The sequence below is a fragment of the Centruroides vittatus genome, unplaced genomic scaffold (genome assembly GCF_030686945.1).
Source record: "Centruroides vittatus isolate TY-2023 unplaced genomic scaffold, ASM3068694v2 scaffold_386, whole genome shotgun sequence".
Lineage (NCBI taxonomy): Eukaryota > Metazoa > Arthropoda > Arachnida > Scorpiones > Buthidae > Centruroides > Centruroides vittatus.
The window spans coordinates 5,125,552-5,139,710 of record NW_027122706.1 but is presented as its reverse complement, the minus strand read 5'-3'; the positions used below and the strand labels follow the sequence as shown (position 1 = coordinate 5,139,710).

Below are 14,159 nucleotides of genomic sequence, written 5' to 3'. Positions count from 1 at the left end.
ACCATTTAGAAATGAAAAAAACTTGAGTTGTTGTTAGATGTGAAAAATTAAATTTTTACAGATGTTTTCACAGGATAATTATCACTTTCAATTTCATGCAGTCGACCACATTACCAGGAAACGACTTCAAATAAGACAAATTCATACAAGGGTTTTCTTTATTATTAACTGTATTTTAGAATATTTTCTTGCGATTTAAATTTCATAAAATGTAATTGCTGATTTACATTTGTTTCAAGCATTCCGTTTGCTCATTTACAGGCAGCACCATCTATTGGCACTAAGTGTAAACCAGCAAATTGAACGTTTTACATTTTCTTAAATTTTTTCTGTCAATAGGTGGCACTATGTGTAAACCAGCAATTTGAACAAAGATAGAAATTGATTTACAGAAATCCAATAGATATTTTGGGATGGAATGTTTGACATTATCTAAGTTAGCGGACTTTCGAGTGGTACAACTCACTTATGGACTTTTGTAGTGTTTAAGGACACCCTCAAACTTTTGCAGCTCTTCTCACCCATGGACTTTTGTGGTGTTGAGGATACCCATAGACTTTAGAGTGGTACAACTCACTTACTTATTTTGTGGTGTTTAGAGAGACCCTCGAACTTTTGCGGTGCTTCTCACTCACAGACTTTAATGGTACTAAGGATACCCATGGACTTATGAAAAGTTCACAGTGACAGTCTCATATGTGTTACTCTGCTTTCTTATGTATCAATCTAAAATTATTAAATTTTTAATTGTTAATATAATATTACATATTAGCATTTATACTTTATTGTTAATTGTTTTGCAACTGTTGTAACATTATTGTTATACTTTGTAACAGTATGTTCTAATAATACTTTGTATATATAAGTCGGCATGTAAAACATCTGTAATACTCTTCTTGTAAAAAGACTTGTTAACTTCTATGTGTCAACCAATTGCTGTTAGTATTATCCATGTTATTACTATCTATGTTTGTAAATCAACAAATGTACTTAATTATCAAGAATTGTCATGTAAAATCAAAACATATACCTGCAATTTTACAATGATACTATACTGTTATTTTACGTCAGTAAAACCAATTAACAAATATATTGTATTATAATACCTGATTATGCATTTGCGACATCAGGTCATGTAACCTTGTTACATTAATAAATCTAAATGAATGAATGAATGAAATGAATATCTAAGTTAGCGATATAAAAATGTAACTGCTGAGTTTCGTAGCAATTGAATTAACGGCCTAGGCGTGTATAGCAAAAACATCCAAACATTCTACTTTATATATATAGATATTGAAGCTTGTCATTATAATTTTTTTATTGAAAAGCTTATATGTTTTATGCTGAGTTTTAATGTTGTAACTAATCTGACTTAATCTTATATTATTTTATTTTATCTTAAGATAAAATAAATATCTTAAGATTTATAATTTAAAATATACATGTTTTATTGATATCCAATTGTTGCATAACTGCAAAGTATCCTAGAATATTTTCTTAAAGAAAAATGAATATTTGAGAAATCTTGAAAAAAATAATTTCTTTTCTCATTTAAATATTTCTTTATAGATACTGATTCTTTTAAAATAATTTTTATAAATAATTGTTTATCTAATAAATACTTTTATAATCCAGTTTATAACTTACCTAGGATTAAAAGCAGCTACACATTCTTCTTTATTATTTTGAATATCCATTTGTTCACTTTTAAATTTATCAGAAATATTAGTATCTTCTAGAACAAAAATAAATAAAATTTATTAACTTTTATATAAAACATTGCATTTTAGTATTTAACAGCAAAAATGTAAAAATATTAAGTGCATTAAAAATCAAACACAAAATAAATCAACTTATGTGTATGATATAACCCAATATGACACACAAAGAAATAAATACATTCAAACTTCAGTTTTTGAACAGCTCACTTTTCAAACAATTCAGTTCATGAACAGAATTTTGAACTCATAATTGCACCAGCAGCCGTAAAATAACTCAATTGCCGAACAAGCTACTCAGCAATAGCTGCCATGGATTAGAGAGAGACAGATGATCGACTTCCTCTACTTGCTATGTTATAGCAAGTCAACAGCCCAACCAATCAACGACAGGACTATTGATTCAGAAGTTAGTGGCTCAGAGATTGTCTTGCATCATTAGACATCACAACACATCAATATTTAAATTAGATTTCGATACATGTGCAGGAAAGATACTATTTCTTTTTTTCAGTTTGTGCCGCAGTTGAAATCCAAATCAAATTAATTAATAAAAACTGTGTTAATTGACATTCCCATAACATAAATGATATTCAAGAATTGGTTAATGTTACCTTAGGTTCCGAGATGGCGGCGGTGGGAATTTTTCCCTACGTTGGAGACTGCGGCGGGGAAAAAATTTTTCCCTAGAGTCGTGACGTCGACGCCGTTGAGAATTTTTCCCCGTTCGGGTTCAACACTGAGATTGACGTTGCCGAGTATCCTGTAACCTCGACACGGCGACGGTCGTGTGTAAATTTGCGACGGTAGAGGGAGCTTTTTCGTGACGTTGTGCGAGAGTAATATCAGCGGGAAATTCGTAGTTGTGTTACGAACGAATATGCAAATGCTCGATCTGTGACGTGATTTCTGTTCATTTCAATGCAATTTTATGCAAATCGACTAGTTTCCAGTTGGATTCGTTTACTGCAGTGTTGCGATGAATTGCGTATTGGAATATTTGCTGTTTATTTTTCTGGTTACAATATTTCATTTTTTTTCCTCACCACCTCCCCGCATTTAGTTTATTGCCAATTATTCGATAATGAGTAGTTTTGCCGATTTGAGTTTCAACGACGAATTTCGGTCGAGTTGCACCACACATGATTTCTACAAGTTAATGGAAGACGACTTTTTGGAGCTATGTTTGCCTCCCCGTATCGATAACGCATTGAGATTTCTGAAATTTGCTGTAAAATTAGGCATACAGCCGACCAAGTCCGTTTGCATTCTGTGCGATTCTAAATGCAAATTATGTCATCAGAGTAATAGAGAAAGCTGTTTCTTGCGATGTAGTAAGTGCGGAACGAAGACCTCTGCCTTTGAAGGAACATTTAAAAGTAAATTTGGCCACATTTCTTGGGGTTGCATTCTGTCGTTTATATGGCGAAGTAGTAATAAATCGAACAGAGGGAAACGCCAATTGACCAATAAAAGAGCAGCCGAATCGAAAAGAACAGGGAAGAAAAGAGCCACACCAAGAGAAAAGGAAAGTATCCAAGCTGGCAAAACCGAAAAAAGAATGGATCGGAAAGGAAAAAAAAAAGTAGGAAGAAGTAGGCAACCACCATCGAAAAGTGAGTAAAATTATAATTTTTTTTTTTTTGGTTATTTCGGTTAACGTCTGCGGAGTCTGCAGAGAATTTCAAGATGGCGGCTGGAAACGCGGCCATCTTGAATCAAGGGAAAAATTTTTCCCCCGTCGCAGTCTCCAACGTAGGGAAAAATTTCCCCCGTCGCCATCTCGGAACCTAGGGTAACATTAACCCAAGAATTTGCATTTAAATATGCTTAAATTAAATTAAATAACAAAAATTTATTAATATAATATTATATATTATAATATTAATATTTATTAATACAATATATTGCATTTATAGGGATTTTTATGTATTAAATACAGCTACACAAAGGTTATAAAAAAAGGCTTTACTTTGTGGTCAGGAACAGATTAATCCATATTATTTCTTATGGAAATGGAAAATTTGTTTCGGTTTTAGAACATATTGGTTTTTGAACAGCTTTTAGCAACAAGTTATGTTAAAAAACTGGGGTTTAATTGTGTATAGTCATGAAGATGCTACCACCATTGCTATAGTGACCTCCATGCATTGGGGAATGTTTCTTGATCTCTTATGTTAATATTGTAAATTGCCTGTTTATATATTTCTATAATTTTCATAGTTTTAGCTAATTTTGGATCTTTTATCAACTTGATCTCAACCTTTCCTGATCTAACTTCATTACTATGTTGCATGACATGTGCTGCTAAGATGTGTTCTAATCTCACACCCAATCTATGTTCTTTGAGTATATTGTCTACTTAGATTACTACAAGTGTATAAACAATATCTTTTAGATGTATATCAAAATTTCTGCTAGAATCTCATGTACTCCTGAAACATTGTCAAAGTTAAACTAGCTTTTGTCATTCTTTATTAGTGCATATATAGTGGAATTTTGTAAACCACCAAACAAAAGCTACGCTATCATTAGGTTAGAACTGAAATGTATATATAATATATGGTAGCCTATATCAAAAATACCATATTTTCTCGCATATAAAATGAGGTTTTTATTCATTTATTACAGCTTCAAAGTCCTAGGTCATCCTATATGTGTGAGTGTAAGATTCTTTGCATTTTTGCAAACCATGTATTTGCACTTTTTACCAGATGCTTACCTTCTTATATTTAAAAACATAAGTATATTATCTGGGTTGTTTCAATTGTTCTTGTATATTTTCAGAAGTAAAGATGAATAGCAATAGGAAAAGCAAAGCTTTTGAATTGAATTCCAGATTGAAATTCTAAAATCAGGAGCACAATATAAATTTTAATTCATTCCCACGTGAAAACAGATGATTATTTGGAAATCAGAATTCAGAAAAACTCATAAGTGTAATTGACAGAGAGTGGATTTAACTGTTAAGAACTGGTAAAAAAAAAAAGATTCCTGATTGTCCAGCTAATTATAATTTGATCATGTAAATGATCAAATTATGTTGTCAATTTTACATAATTTTTCATTAAAGTTCAAAATGCCAGTAATTTTTGCGGGACAATGTGTGCATTTATGTTCATTTAACATTTTACTTGTGATTAAACAAAATAAAATTAGAATTGGATTAATAAATTTAATTTTCTTTATTTTGATTTTTAAAGTCACACCTCGTCCTATATGCAAGGTCTGTCTTATATGTGAATAAATATGGTGTATATAGTTATACCATTTTTATATAGATACTAACCATAATATCTTTCAATATATAGGGTAATGGCACCAGTGTTTGACACAGACCCAGTGATTGACAAATACCACTAAAATTCCAAGTAAATGATGCTTTAAATGTAATTTAGGACACTAATACAGTTTAGTGTTATTTTTTATTATTACCAAGTAATTTCATGTACAGTGATACCTCGATTTTCGATAATCCATCTGAAAACAATCAGCGAAATCCGAAACCGAGGCAATTATTTCCATATGAATTAATGTAAATCCAATTAATTCGTTCTAGACACTCCAAAATACATACCAAACACACATTTTATAGAGAATTAATATAGCATTAAATACTAAAAGCAATAAGAAATTAACATAAAAGACTAATTAGCATAAAGATAAAAGCATTAGGATTAAAGATAAGATAATTAGCATTAAGATGAAAGCAATGGAATTGTTTGGCTAGACACACGGGGTAATGTCTTGTCTTGTAGAAGCTAGTTGGACATGAGCTTCTAGCCCAGTGATGGTGAACCTTTTTTGAGAAGTGGGTCAAATTATGTTCATTAATTTTTTTAGTACTAGCTTGTGGGTCACTAAGTGGTGTCATTTGGAAAGGGGAGGGGAAGTGGTTAAAAACTACGTACTTATTTTTGCACATGCCCCGATGCCTGCATTGGGCGTTTAGACTGGTTTTTCTTTGTAAATTTGACATTAGATATATATACTTTATTTTTTTAATATTTTTGATTGTCTGTTCTCTCTTTTATGATATAAAAAATAAGTTTATAAAATTCAACATGTGAGTCATTTAAAAAGCCTGCGTGGGTCAGTGTCTGACCCACAGGTCATAGGTTCACCACCACTGTGTTACCACTAGCCTATATCACCCAGTGGTAGTGTGACGTAATTGTCACATAATAGTAGTTGTATGTGTCTATGATGGTCGTATCAAGGGGAATAATGCCTTCTGGAAAATCCACTTAAGGGTAACTGGCCCCTATTCAGGCATTATAGACGTAGAGAAAACCCAGAAAACTTCATGTGGCTAGCCCGCTCTGGCGAAGCCCGAACCCACGACTGAACTCCCAGTGTTCAGGGAACAGAACCATTGGCCAATGGTGGGCCATTGTGGGGTAATGTTCACACAATGAGAATGAACACCACACTGCACCAGAAAACACATGGGTCGCCCTTTGTTTTCGCAAAATTAGCAGCAAGGTCACTTGAGCATGCTGACAAAATCTGAGGCAATCAACGAAAACTGAGACAAATTTTTCATGAAAGAAATCGACGAAAACTGAAACCGAAGATAACCAAAGTCAATGAAAACTGAGGTATTACTGTAGTTCAGTTTTTGAATACTAGAGAGAAAGATGTGATAGAAGCCAGTTTAGCTATGGCTTGGGTGTAAAACAGATCTTAATTTTTTATTAAGGAACAAAGCAAAGAAAATCCATTTATATCTAATTAATGTTAAGTTTTGTTTTAAATAATGTTTTATTTCAAAAAAATATGTCAATTACTAGTTTCAATACCTGTTATCACACCAGTGTTTGACTTTTGATGTAAAACACTGGCAGGGCTTAAAGTGACTCTCTTTTTTAGCTTTTTTAGCTTTTTCTGAGAAAAACTCACTTTTTTAGCTTTTTTCACTTCCCATGTGAAATTTTTTTTTCGTAAATGCGCTCAGGAGCGAAATAGCAACCAGCACTTCCCCGTATGCCTTATGGACTGTGCGCAACATGTTAAGGCACTGTCGTACACACATGTAGTGTACTACATTTATATAGACTAACAAAACGAGGAGCTTCCCAAAGCTTGATACTCTGCACATGCTGTAGGAATTTGCACGTGGGTTCTCCTTGCTTGTATCCTTGTGAAATACCGATCTCCGCAGCGCTTCGATATAATCACGCTGCATTAAGTCAAGTACACTTCTAGTTCGGCGTTAAGAGTGATTTTTATACAGCATTATTTTTAGCATTTGTATTTATTTAAGCGCAGTGGACAAAAGAAAGAAATAGATTTTATTTAATACTAACAGTAGAAACTCATGTTTTAGCAACGGAAAATCGTATAGAACCCAATACTTTCTGAAGTAAGTTGCTAAGCAAACTTCTTCCCAACCGCCTGCTATTCTTTAGCTTAAACGATGACATTTACTCGTTTTTGACTACCGTAGAAAAACCGAAAAAATAATTGTTGAGCAATAATAAATTTGATTTCTACTGTTATTATTAAATAAAATGTTGTAGGACACTCGTTTCAAAGCTTGTATCTTTCTAGCACTCTGTAAAATTAAAGATCGAGCGAATCTCGTGCCAGGAAATACAAGATTTTAAACTAATATCCTAAATATTAATAACTTCTGTAGAGACAATCTTTAGACAAAGACAAAAGTTTGGTTTTAAGTGGGTGCTTATATATTTGGCATGCACCATGGTTTTCTGCATTCTAACGGTGTCCTTCATTTTCCATTTCGACAAACTATAAAACTCTTCATGCACGTGCGCATTCGAACAGCTGCGGTCAATCCGGCACCAAATTAAAAAATTAATTTGTAAATATTTAGCGTCGAAAAACCGCTATTTTCACTTTAATCTAGCTTTTCGATATGCTTCTAGTCGAACTCAGTCAAAAAATTAATTTAATTATAATTTATTGAAGATTTTAATATTTTAATATTAGAAAGTAATTAGCATAAATTACATGGTGTCATGTCTCATCTTCGCTCCCGTTCAAGTTTATTGTCCTATACATGCGCCGATGTTTGTTTTTACTTCTGCTGGGGTTTTATTTCAACCTTCGACCATTTGGTTACGCAAAGTGGGGAGACGGGCATCATGTGATCGCGTACCTGACTTTTTACAAGTTTCCTTACCTCGAAAGAAACTTATACTTTTTCTTGATTTTAATTATTATTAATTAACTTTTTTGATGGATTCTTATATCGTTGTATTATCTAAAGTTGCAGATATAAATGCGTAAAACTTTATTTAAAAAATTGTTTTTCTTATATTTTAAAATTCAAAAATAAATTAAATATCGGAAATGCTAAACTATAAGTACAGTGTGTTTTACATTATCATTGCGAACAGATACAGCCAATTATTTTATAAACATATTTATTATTTCAATTTTTATAAATTATTTAATTTGATGCAACGTAATCAATTAATTACTGTGGCGCGTTAACATGGGCGTAGCCAGGAACGGGCATGGGTGGGCACACCCCCCCAGTTAACCTGGTGCCCCTCCCAGAAAATTACAGCCCGGCCCCCACGCAGTTAACTTGGTGCCCCTCCCCAGAAAATTACAGCTTCTACTAGGCCCCCCATAACAACGCGTTAATTAATATGGAGGCGAGACTCGATTCAATTACTTTTTCATTTCAGACATTAATTACAGTGTTATTTTAATGTAATTTTATACATAATGTATGTTTATTATAATTAATAAATCTATATAGGAATAATATCTGTGTCTAATAAAACAAAGCGATTATAAAAATGAAAAGCGTGCGTTCCATCTCGATCTTTTGTGAGCGAAATTTCATGATTTTAATTTTTAAAAAATGAGATTTTTATTTATAATTTCTGTAATTTGATCTATAAGAGCAAAAAACTAAACTTATCAAATATCAACTCTCTGTAAATAATTTCATCATTTGCTTATTAACGTCAGATTTGTTAAATTTCATGGGATTGTATTATTTTTCAACTTGAGGGTAGTAGAAAGCTTTGTATATTTTCTCCCGTGAAAGTAATAGACTCTGCCGGTTCCCCACTGTGAAGGACAACAAACTGCTAAATGTTTAATTACATTGTTTTCATAAACTCTCTTCTCTGTCAGTTGTGGGTCGAATGACTAACAAATTGTTTTATTGTATTCAGGGGAATAGATTTGGAGACTAGTATTACCAGTAATGAATGCTGTAATTTTATTTTTAATCATTTAAAAAATATTGATAAAATTACCAAATAAATGATTGGGTCACAATTACTAGTGGTATTGCTATATAACAGACGTGGGCAAATGAGACTCCGAGAGCCGCATGCGGCTCTTTTTGAATTTTATGTGGCTCTTGCTGAAAGTGTTAATTTCTGCTTTTTATTATTATTTTTACAGTTTTATTTCCACAATTTTGTGAAAATATGTTTATTAAAAAAATTCAATACTTGTTCTATATTATATAATAAAATCCAGGTACAGAACTGCAGTACAGAATAAAAAAGTACAGAACTGCGGCTCCCATGCATTTTGCAAAACCTACATTTCGGCTCCCACTGAACTTTTGCTTGCCCACCCCTGCTATATAATGAACATGCAACCCACTGATTCTGCCAGAAGTTGTTTTTTTTCTTCTTTAATTACATTTTTTTTATGAAGAAATCAAAAAATGTACCTTGAAATAAATGGCATTTGAAATTTGGCATGTTATATGGAAACACATTCTGGTAGTTATGTTACTATTCCATTTGCTTTGCTGTGTAATGGTGGGAATTCTGTACGGGGCACATGAAAACTTAATGCGGGCCTGTTCTGGCTTAATGCAGTCTTACTGGTCACTTTTCTGGAGTATAAACTCAGCCTAACTATTTTCATATTTAATCTTATCAGTCCACTTAATAATCAATCTAATATCATATGCAATGTTATTGATACAAAATATGTGTTCGTTTGTGTTTTTTTTAATAACGCCTGTTTTCGTTCATTTTAACACTATTAGCTTTTTTAGCTTTTTTTCAGTGTGAACTCTCTTTTCTCACTTTTTTTTATTGCCATGACTGCTTTAAGCCCTGCACTGGAGAAACTTTGTCAATTACTGGTTTTCTTATTATTAAGATGTTTCATTTCTTATATTGAACTGGTGATTATACCTCGTATGAAGTCTAAGACAAGTTTCAAAAAGACTAAAATTCAAATATTCTGAGTCTATAATGAAGTTCTCACTGCAGTAAAAATAAGATGTCACACAGCAGCCAGTAGGACTTTTAATGTTTCTCATTCCACTCTAGTGTATAAATCCTTTGGGAAAAATCCAATTAAAAGAAAAATGGGGCCAATCATTTGGAATTGGGTCCAGGCCTCCAACTCAAAATGACATTTCAAGTTCAGATTCAAAGATGACACTTCATGATAACAGCAGTGAAATCTGTATTCATGATATTGTAGAGGAAATGAAAGTTAAAAATCAGGTTTTCTCAGAATAAACTGGTCTTCAGATTGACATAGGGGTGTTTACAGAGCTTTCAAATGTGAAGAATGCTAAAAAAAGATTATGTTGAACTCATAATTAATACAGAAATGAACCTGATGTAAAATTTGTGAGGAAAGTGTCAAGGAACTCTTGTATTTGTATGGCCTGATTGTGATGAAATTTCAGTGGTTGAAAAGAAATTTTTTAAACCACTGAAATATCATCACAAAAACACTAAAAATCAAATCTGGAACATGGAGAATTAATTTTCAATGTTTCCTTCTCTGGATATAATAACTAAGCAGGCCCAAGTATGCCTACAGTTTTCTCTAGTTTATGTTAGTTAATTTTCTATCTCTAGGAATTAGAATTACTATAGTTTATCTATATGTAATAATGTCTAGACCAATGATTTAGTGAGAACAAGCAAATCATTATGATCTGCTACTTCTGTTTAACAAAGATCAGAAGTTTCTCTGCAAAAAATAAAAGTAATATTATGTATCCAAATATTCCATCAGCTATGAGACTAGTTCCTCATGGAGAGAATTTACCTATTCCCACAGCCCCAGCTTCTTGGCAGGAGATTTCTGGTTCTGAAAAGGATTTTTCTGATGTGGCAGTACAAGGTTCAAGAGATGAATATTTTATACCAAAAAATCAAAATCAAATAGATGTGGTTCACTAAAAATCAAATAGTGAACCACATCTCATTTCACAAGTGGAACTAAACAATTTGGTTCACAACTTGCATTTATCAAAACAGCAAGCAGAAGTGTTAGGTTCATGCTTAAATCAGTGGAATTTATTGCATAAGGATACCAAAGTTTCATTTTTCAGACACAGAAATAAGGATTTAATGAAATATTTCACTATAGCAGATCAGTTGTGTTCCTGTTGAGATATAAATGGTTTGATGTCTGAGTTGAATATTCCTTATAAAGCTGATGATTGGAAGTTATTTATAGACTCATCAAAAACAAGCTTAAAAGTAGTGCTACGTCATAATTCAAACAAGAATCCTTCTATACCAGTAGTGCATGCTGTTGGTTTAAAAGAAACATATGAAAATATGACATTAATTTTAAATGCAGTCAATTATAGTGTTCACTTATGGTGTATCTGTGGCAACCTAAAAGTTATTGGTCTTCTTCTTGAACTGCAAGGTGGCTTTACAAAATACTGCTACTTTTTATATCTGTGAGACAGTCGTGCAACAAGTGAACATTATGTGGTTAAAGATTGGCCAAAAAAAGAACTTTCACTCCTAGGCAAAACAATATTAAGTATGTTCCATTAGTCAACCCTCAGCAAGTAATTTTGCCCCCTTTACATATAAAATTGGGGTTAATAAAAAATTTTGTTAAAGTACTAAATAAAAAAGGACCAGGATTTAAACATGTAAGCCAAGTGTTTCCTAGGTTAAGTGAAGCTAAATTAGAGAAAGAAATATTCATTGGACCTCAGATTAGAAAATTACTTAATGATGAAAATTTTGACATGAAGTTGAATAATGTAGAGCTAAAGGCATGGAAATCATTTAAGGATGTAGTTCATGGTTTTCTTGGAAATAACAAAGCACAAAATAGTGATATTTTAGTAAAGAATCTCCTGCTGAACTATAAAAATTTAGGCTGCCAGATGTCCTTAAAAATTCATTTCTTGCATTCTCATCTGGACTTTTTCCCACCGAATTTGGGTGCAGTGAGTGATGAGCAGGGTGAACGGTTTCACCAGGACATATTGCGAAGTAAGCAGCATTACCAAGGGAGATGGGATGAATTGATGATGAGTGACTACTGCTGGTTTCTGCAAAGAGAAAATCCTACCCTACACCAAAGAAAGAAATGATTATCTGATTCCAGTTATAAAAAAATTTCAGGTACTTTTTATGCCTGTTTTAGTTATGTTATACAACAGTTTTTTTATGTAATCAGCAAAATAAAATATGAATATTAAAAACTTATTTAGCATTGCATGAAATTTAATATACCAATAAACTTGGTCACTGTGGAAAATTCACATTTTTCATCAATTTTTTAATGGTATATAATAAAAATGTGGTGGTGATGTGGGGGATTCTTTTTGTTCACTGAATCTGAAAATGAAGCCAGTTTTTTCTCCAGAAAAACTGGCTTCATTTTCAGATTCAGCAAATAAATGAAGCCAGTTTTTCAGATTCAGCAAACAAAAAAGAATAAAATTTGCTTATTTCTGCTTTTGTTTCGAAAATTTTTTTTCAATTTGTAGTGTTATCAGAATTTAAAGACTTAAAAGAGAGAGGCATTGATAAATGGCTTATAGGTGATAAATTTCAGAGAATAAAATGTTAACAGGTAATGAAATCATTGAAAAAAATTTAAACACATTAGCCACTAACAGGATAAGGAGTCCTTTTATTTTTAAATAAAATATTTTTGAGACTAACTGTCTCATCTTCAGATCTCAATGCTTGAATTTGAACATATATTCCAGAGCCATTCCTAGTATAACAAAAATTCAACAAAGTTTGTTCTATCACATAATGTAAATGAGTCTCATTCTAACTTACTTGAAGGTAATGTTAATATACATGAATAAAATAAAAAAGAAATGAATAAAATGCCAAAATCCAAAGATAACATTAAGATACATATATAACATAATGTTCCTAGACTTCCAAAAACATGTCCTTCTATTCAATCCTTTGAATCTACTATCCAGTGTTGCTAACCTTCTCCAAAATGGTGGAAAAATTATCATGTTATCAAGTATCTCATACAGTAGGTGTACCTCTTTTTCTTCTTTTCTTGATGACTTAAAATCCCATGGAAATAAATACTTCCTTATTTTAGAAATGAGGATGATCATACAAGAAATACAAGAAATTTCCATTCCTTTTTTGATTTATTTTTACCATTATGGGAGATAACACTTCAACAACCTTAAATGCTCCCCTGCATTACTGGGGTTAGTTTTCCATTATTAGATTACCAAAGTATTTTAATAACAACTTTATCCTCCATACAGAATTTTGGCTCTTTGTGGCTGATGTCAAAATATTTATATTTTTTTTAATGATAGTTACCATAATTTCGTGTAGATATATACTACAGTGGTACATACCCACAAAAAATTGCAAGAATAACAATAAAACCTTCATATAACCTTATCATATACTCTGTGCCTTTAGGACAGCCATTGAAAGAAAGATGATTAACAGTATGCAGTTAGAAATTGCCATCTCAAGCATTAAAATATTGTTTTTTCTTTCATTTCTATTAACAAATCATTGTAAACATACAGAAACAACTAAGACCAAATATTCTATAATAATCATTTAAATTTCCAAATTATTCTGACTATAGTTTGGCTAACTATTAATAACCAGCAGGTAAGCCCGATGTCGCCTGAGCAAAAAATAAGAACAACCATTAAGATTATTATGAAATTATAGATAAGAAGGCATTAAAGATTAAATCAAATACTTTATTTCTGCAAGCACTTTTGATGGTATTTATGTACTTCATCCTCAGGCAGTTGAATGAACAAAGAAATTTGAACAAAATATTTAAAATACAAAAAACTTAGCAACATTAGCCATTATGGAACATAATCTTTTTAAGAACATGTATAAATTTTAAAACACATTTTTGTAAGCATGTGAAACTGACGCACATGCGCCTTAACATACAACAGGTAAAAACCAATTGGAAGTGTACCATAAATGCATGTTATATTTATATTCAAATTTTAATGTAACATGCACTTATGGTACACTTCCAATTGGTTTTTAGCTGTTGTATGTTAAGGCGCATGCACGTCAGTTTCACGTGCTTACAAAAATGTGTTTTAAAATTTATACATGTTCTTAAAAAGCTTATGTTCCATAATGGCTAATGTTGCTAAGTTTTTTGTATTTTAAATATTTTGTTCAAATTTCTTTGTTCATTCAACTGCCTGACAATAACGTACATAAATAATGTCGAAAG

At 31.9% G+C, this 14,159-nt stretch overlaps 1 protein-coding gene across 3 annotated transcripts in view; it reads right to left on the bottom strand.

Annotated features, from left to right (window-relative positions):
* Positions 1–14,159, bottom strand: part of LOC136988885 (zinc finger protein 845-like) — a 61,204-nt gene that overhangs the window by 17,304 nt on the left and 29,741 nt on the right. For all 3 annotated transcript variants that reach the window (XM_067286889.1, XM_067286888.1, XM_067286890.1), the window contains one exon: positions 1,651–1,738. In XM_067286889.1, coding sequence (XP_067142990.1) covers positions 1,651–1,738 — 88 coding nt within the window. The remainder of the gene's footprint in view (positions 1–1,650; positions 1,739–14,159) is intronic.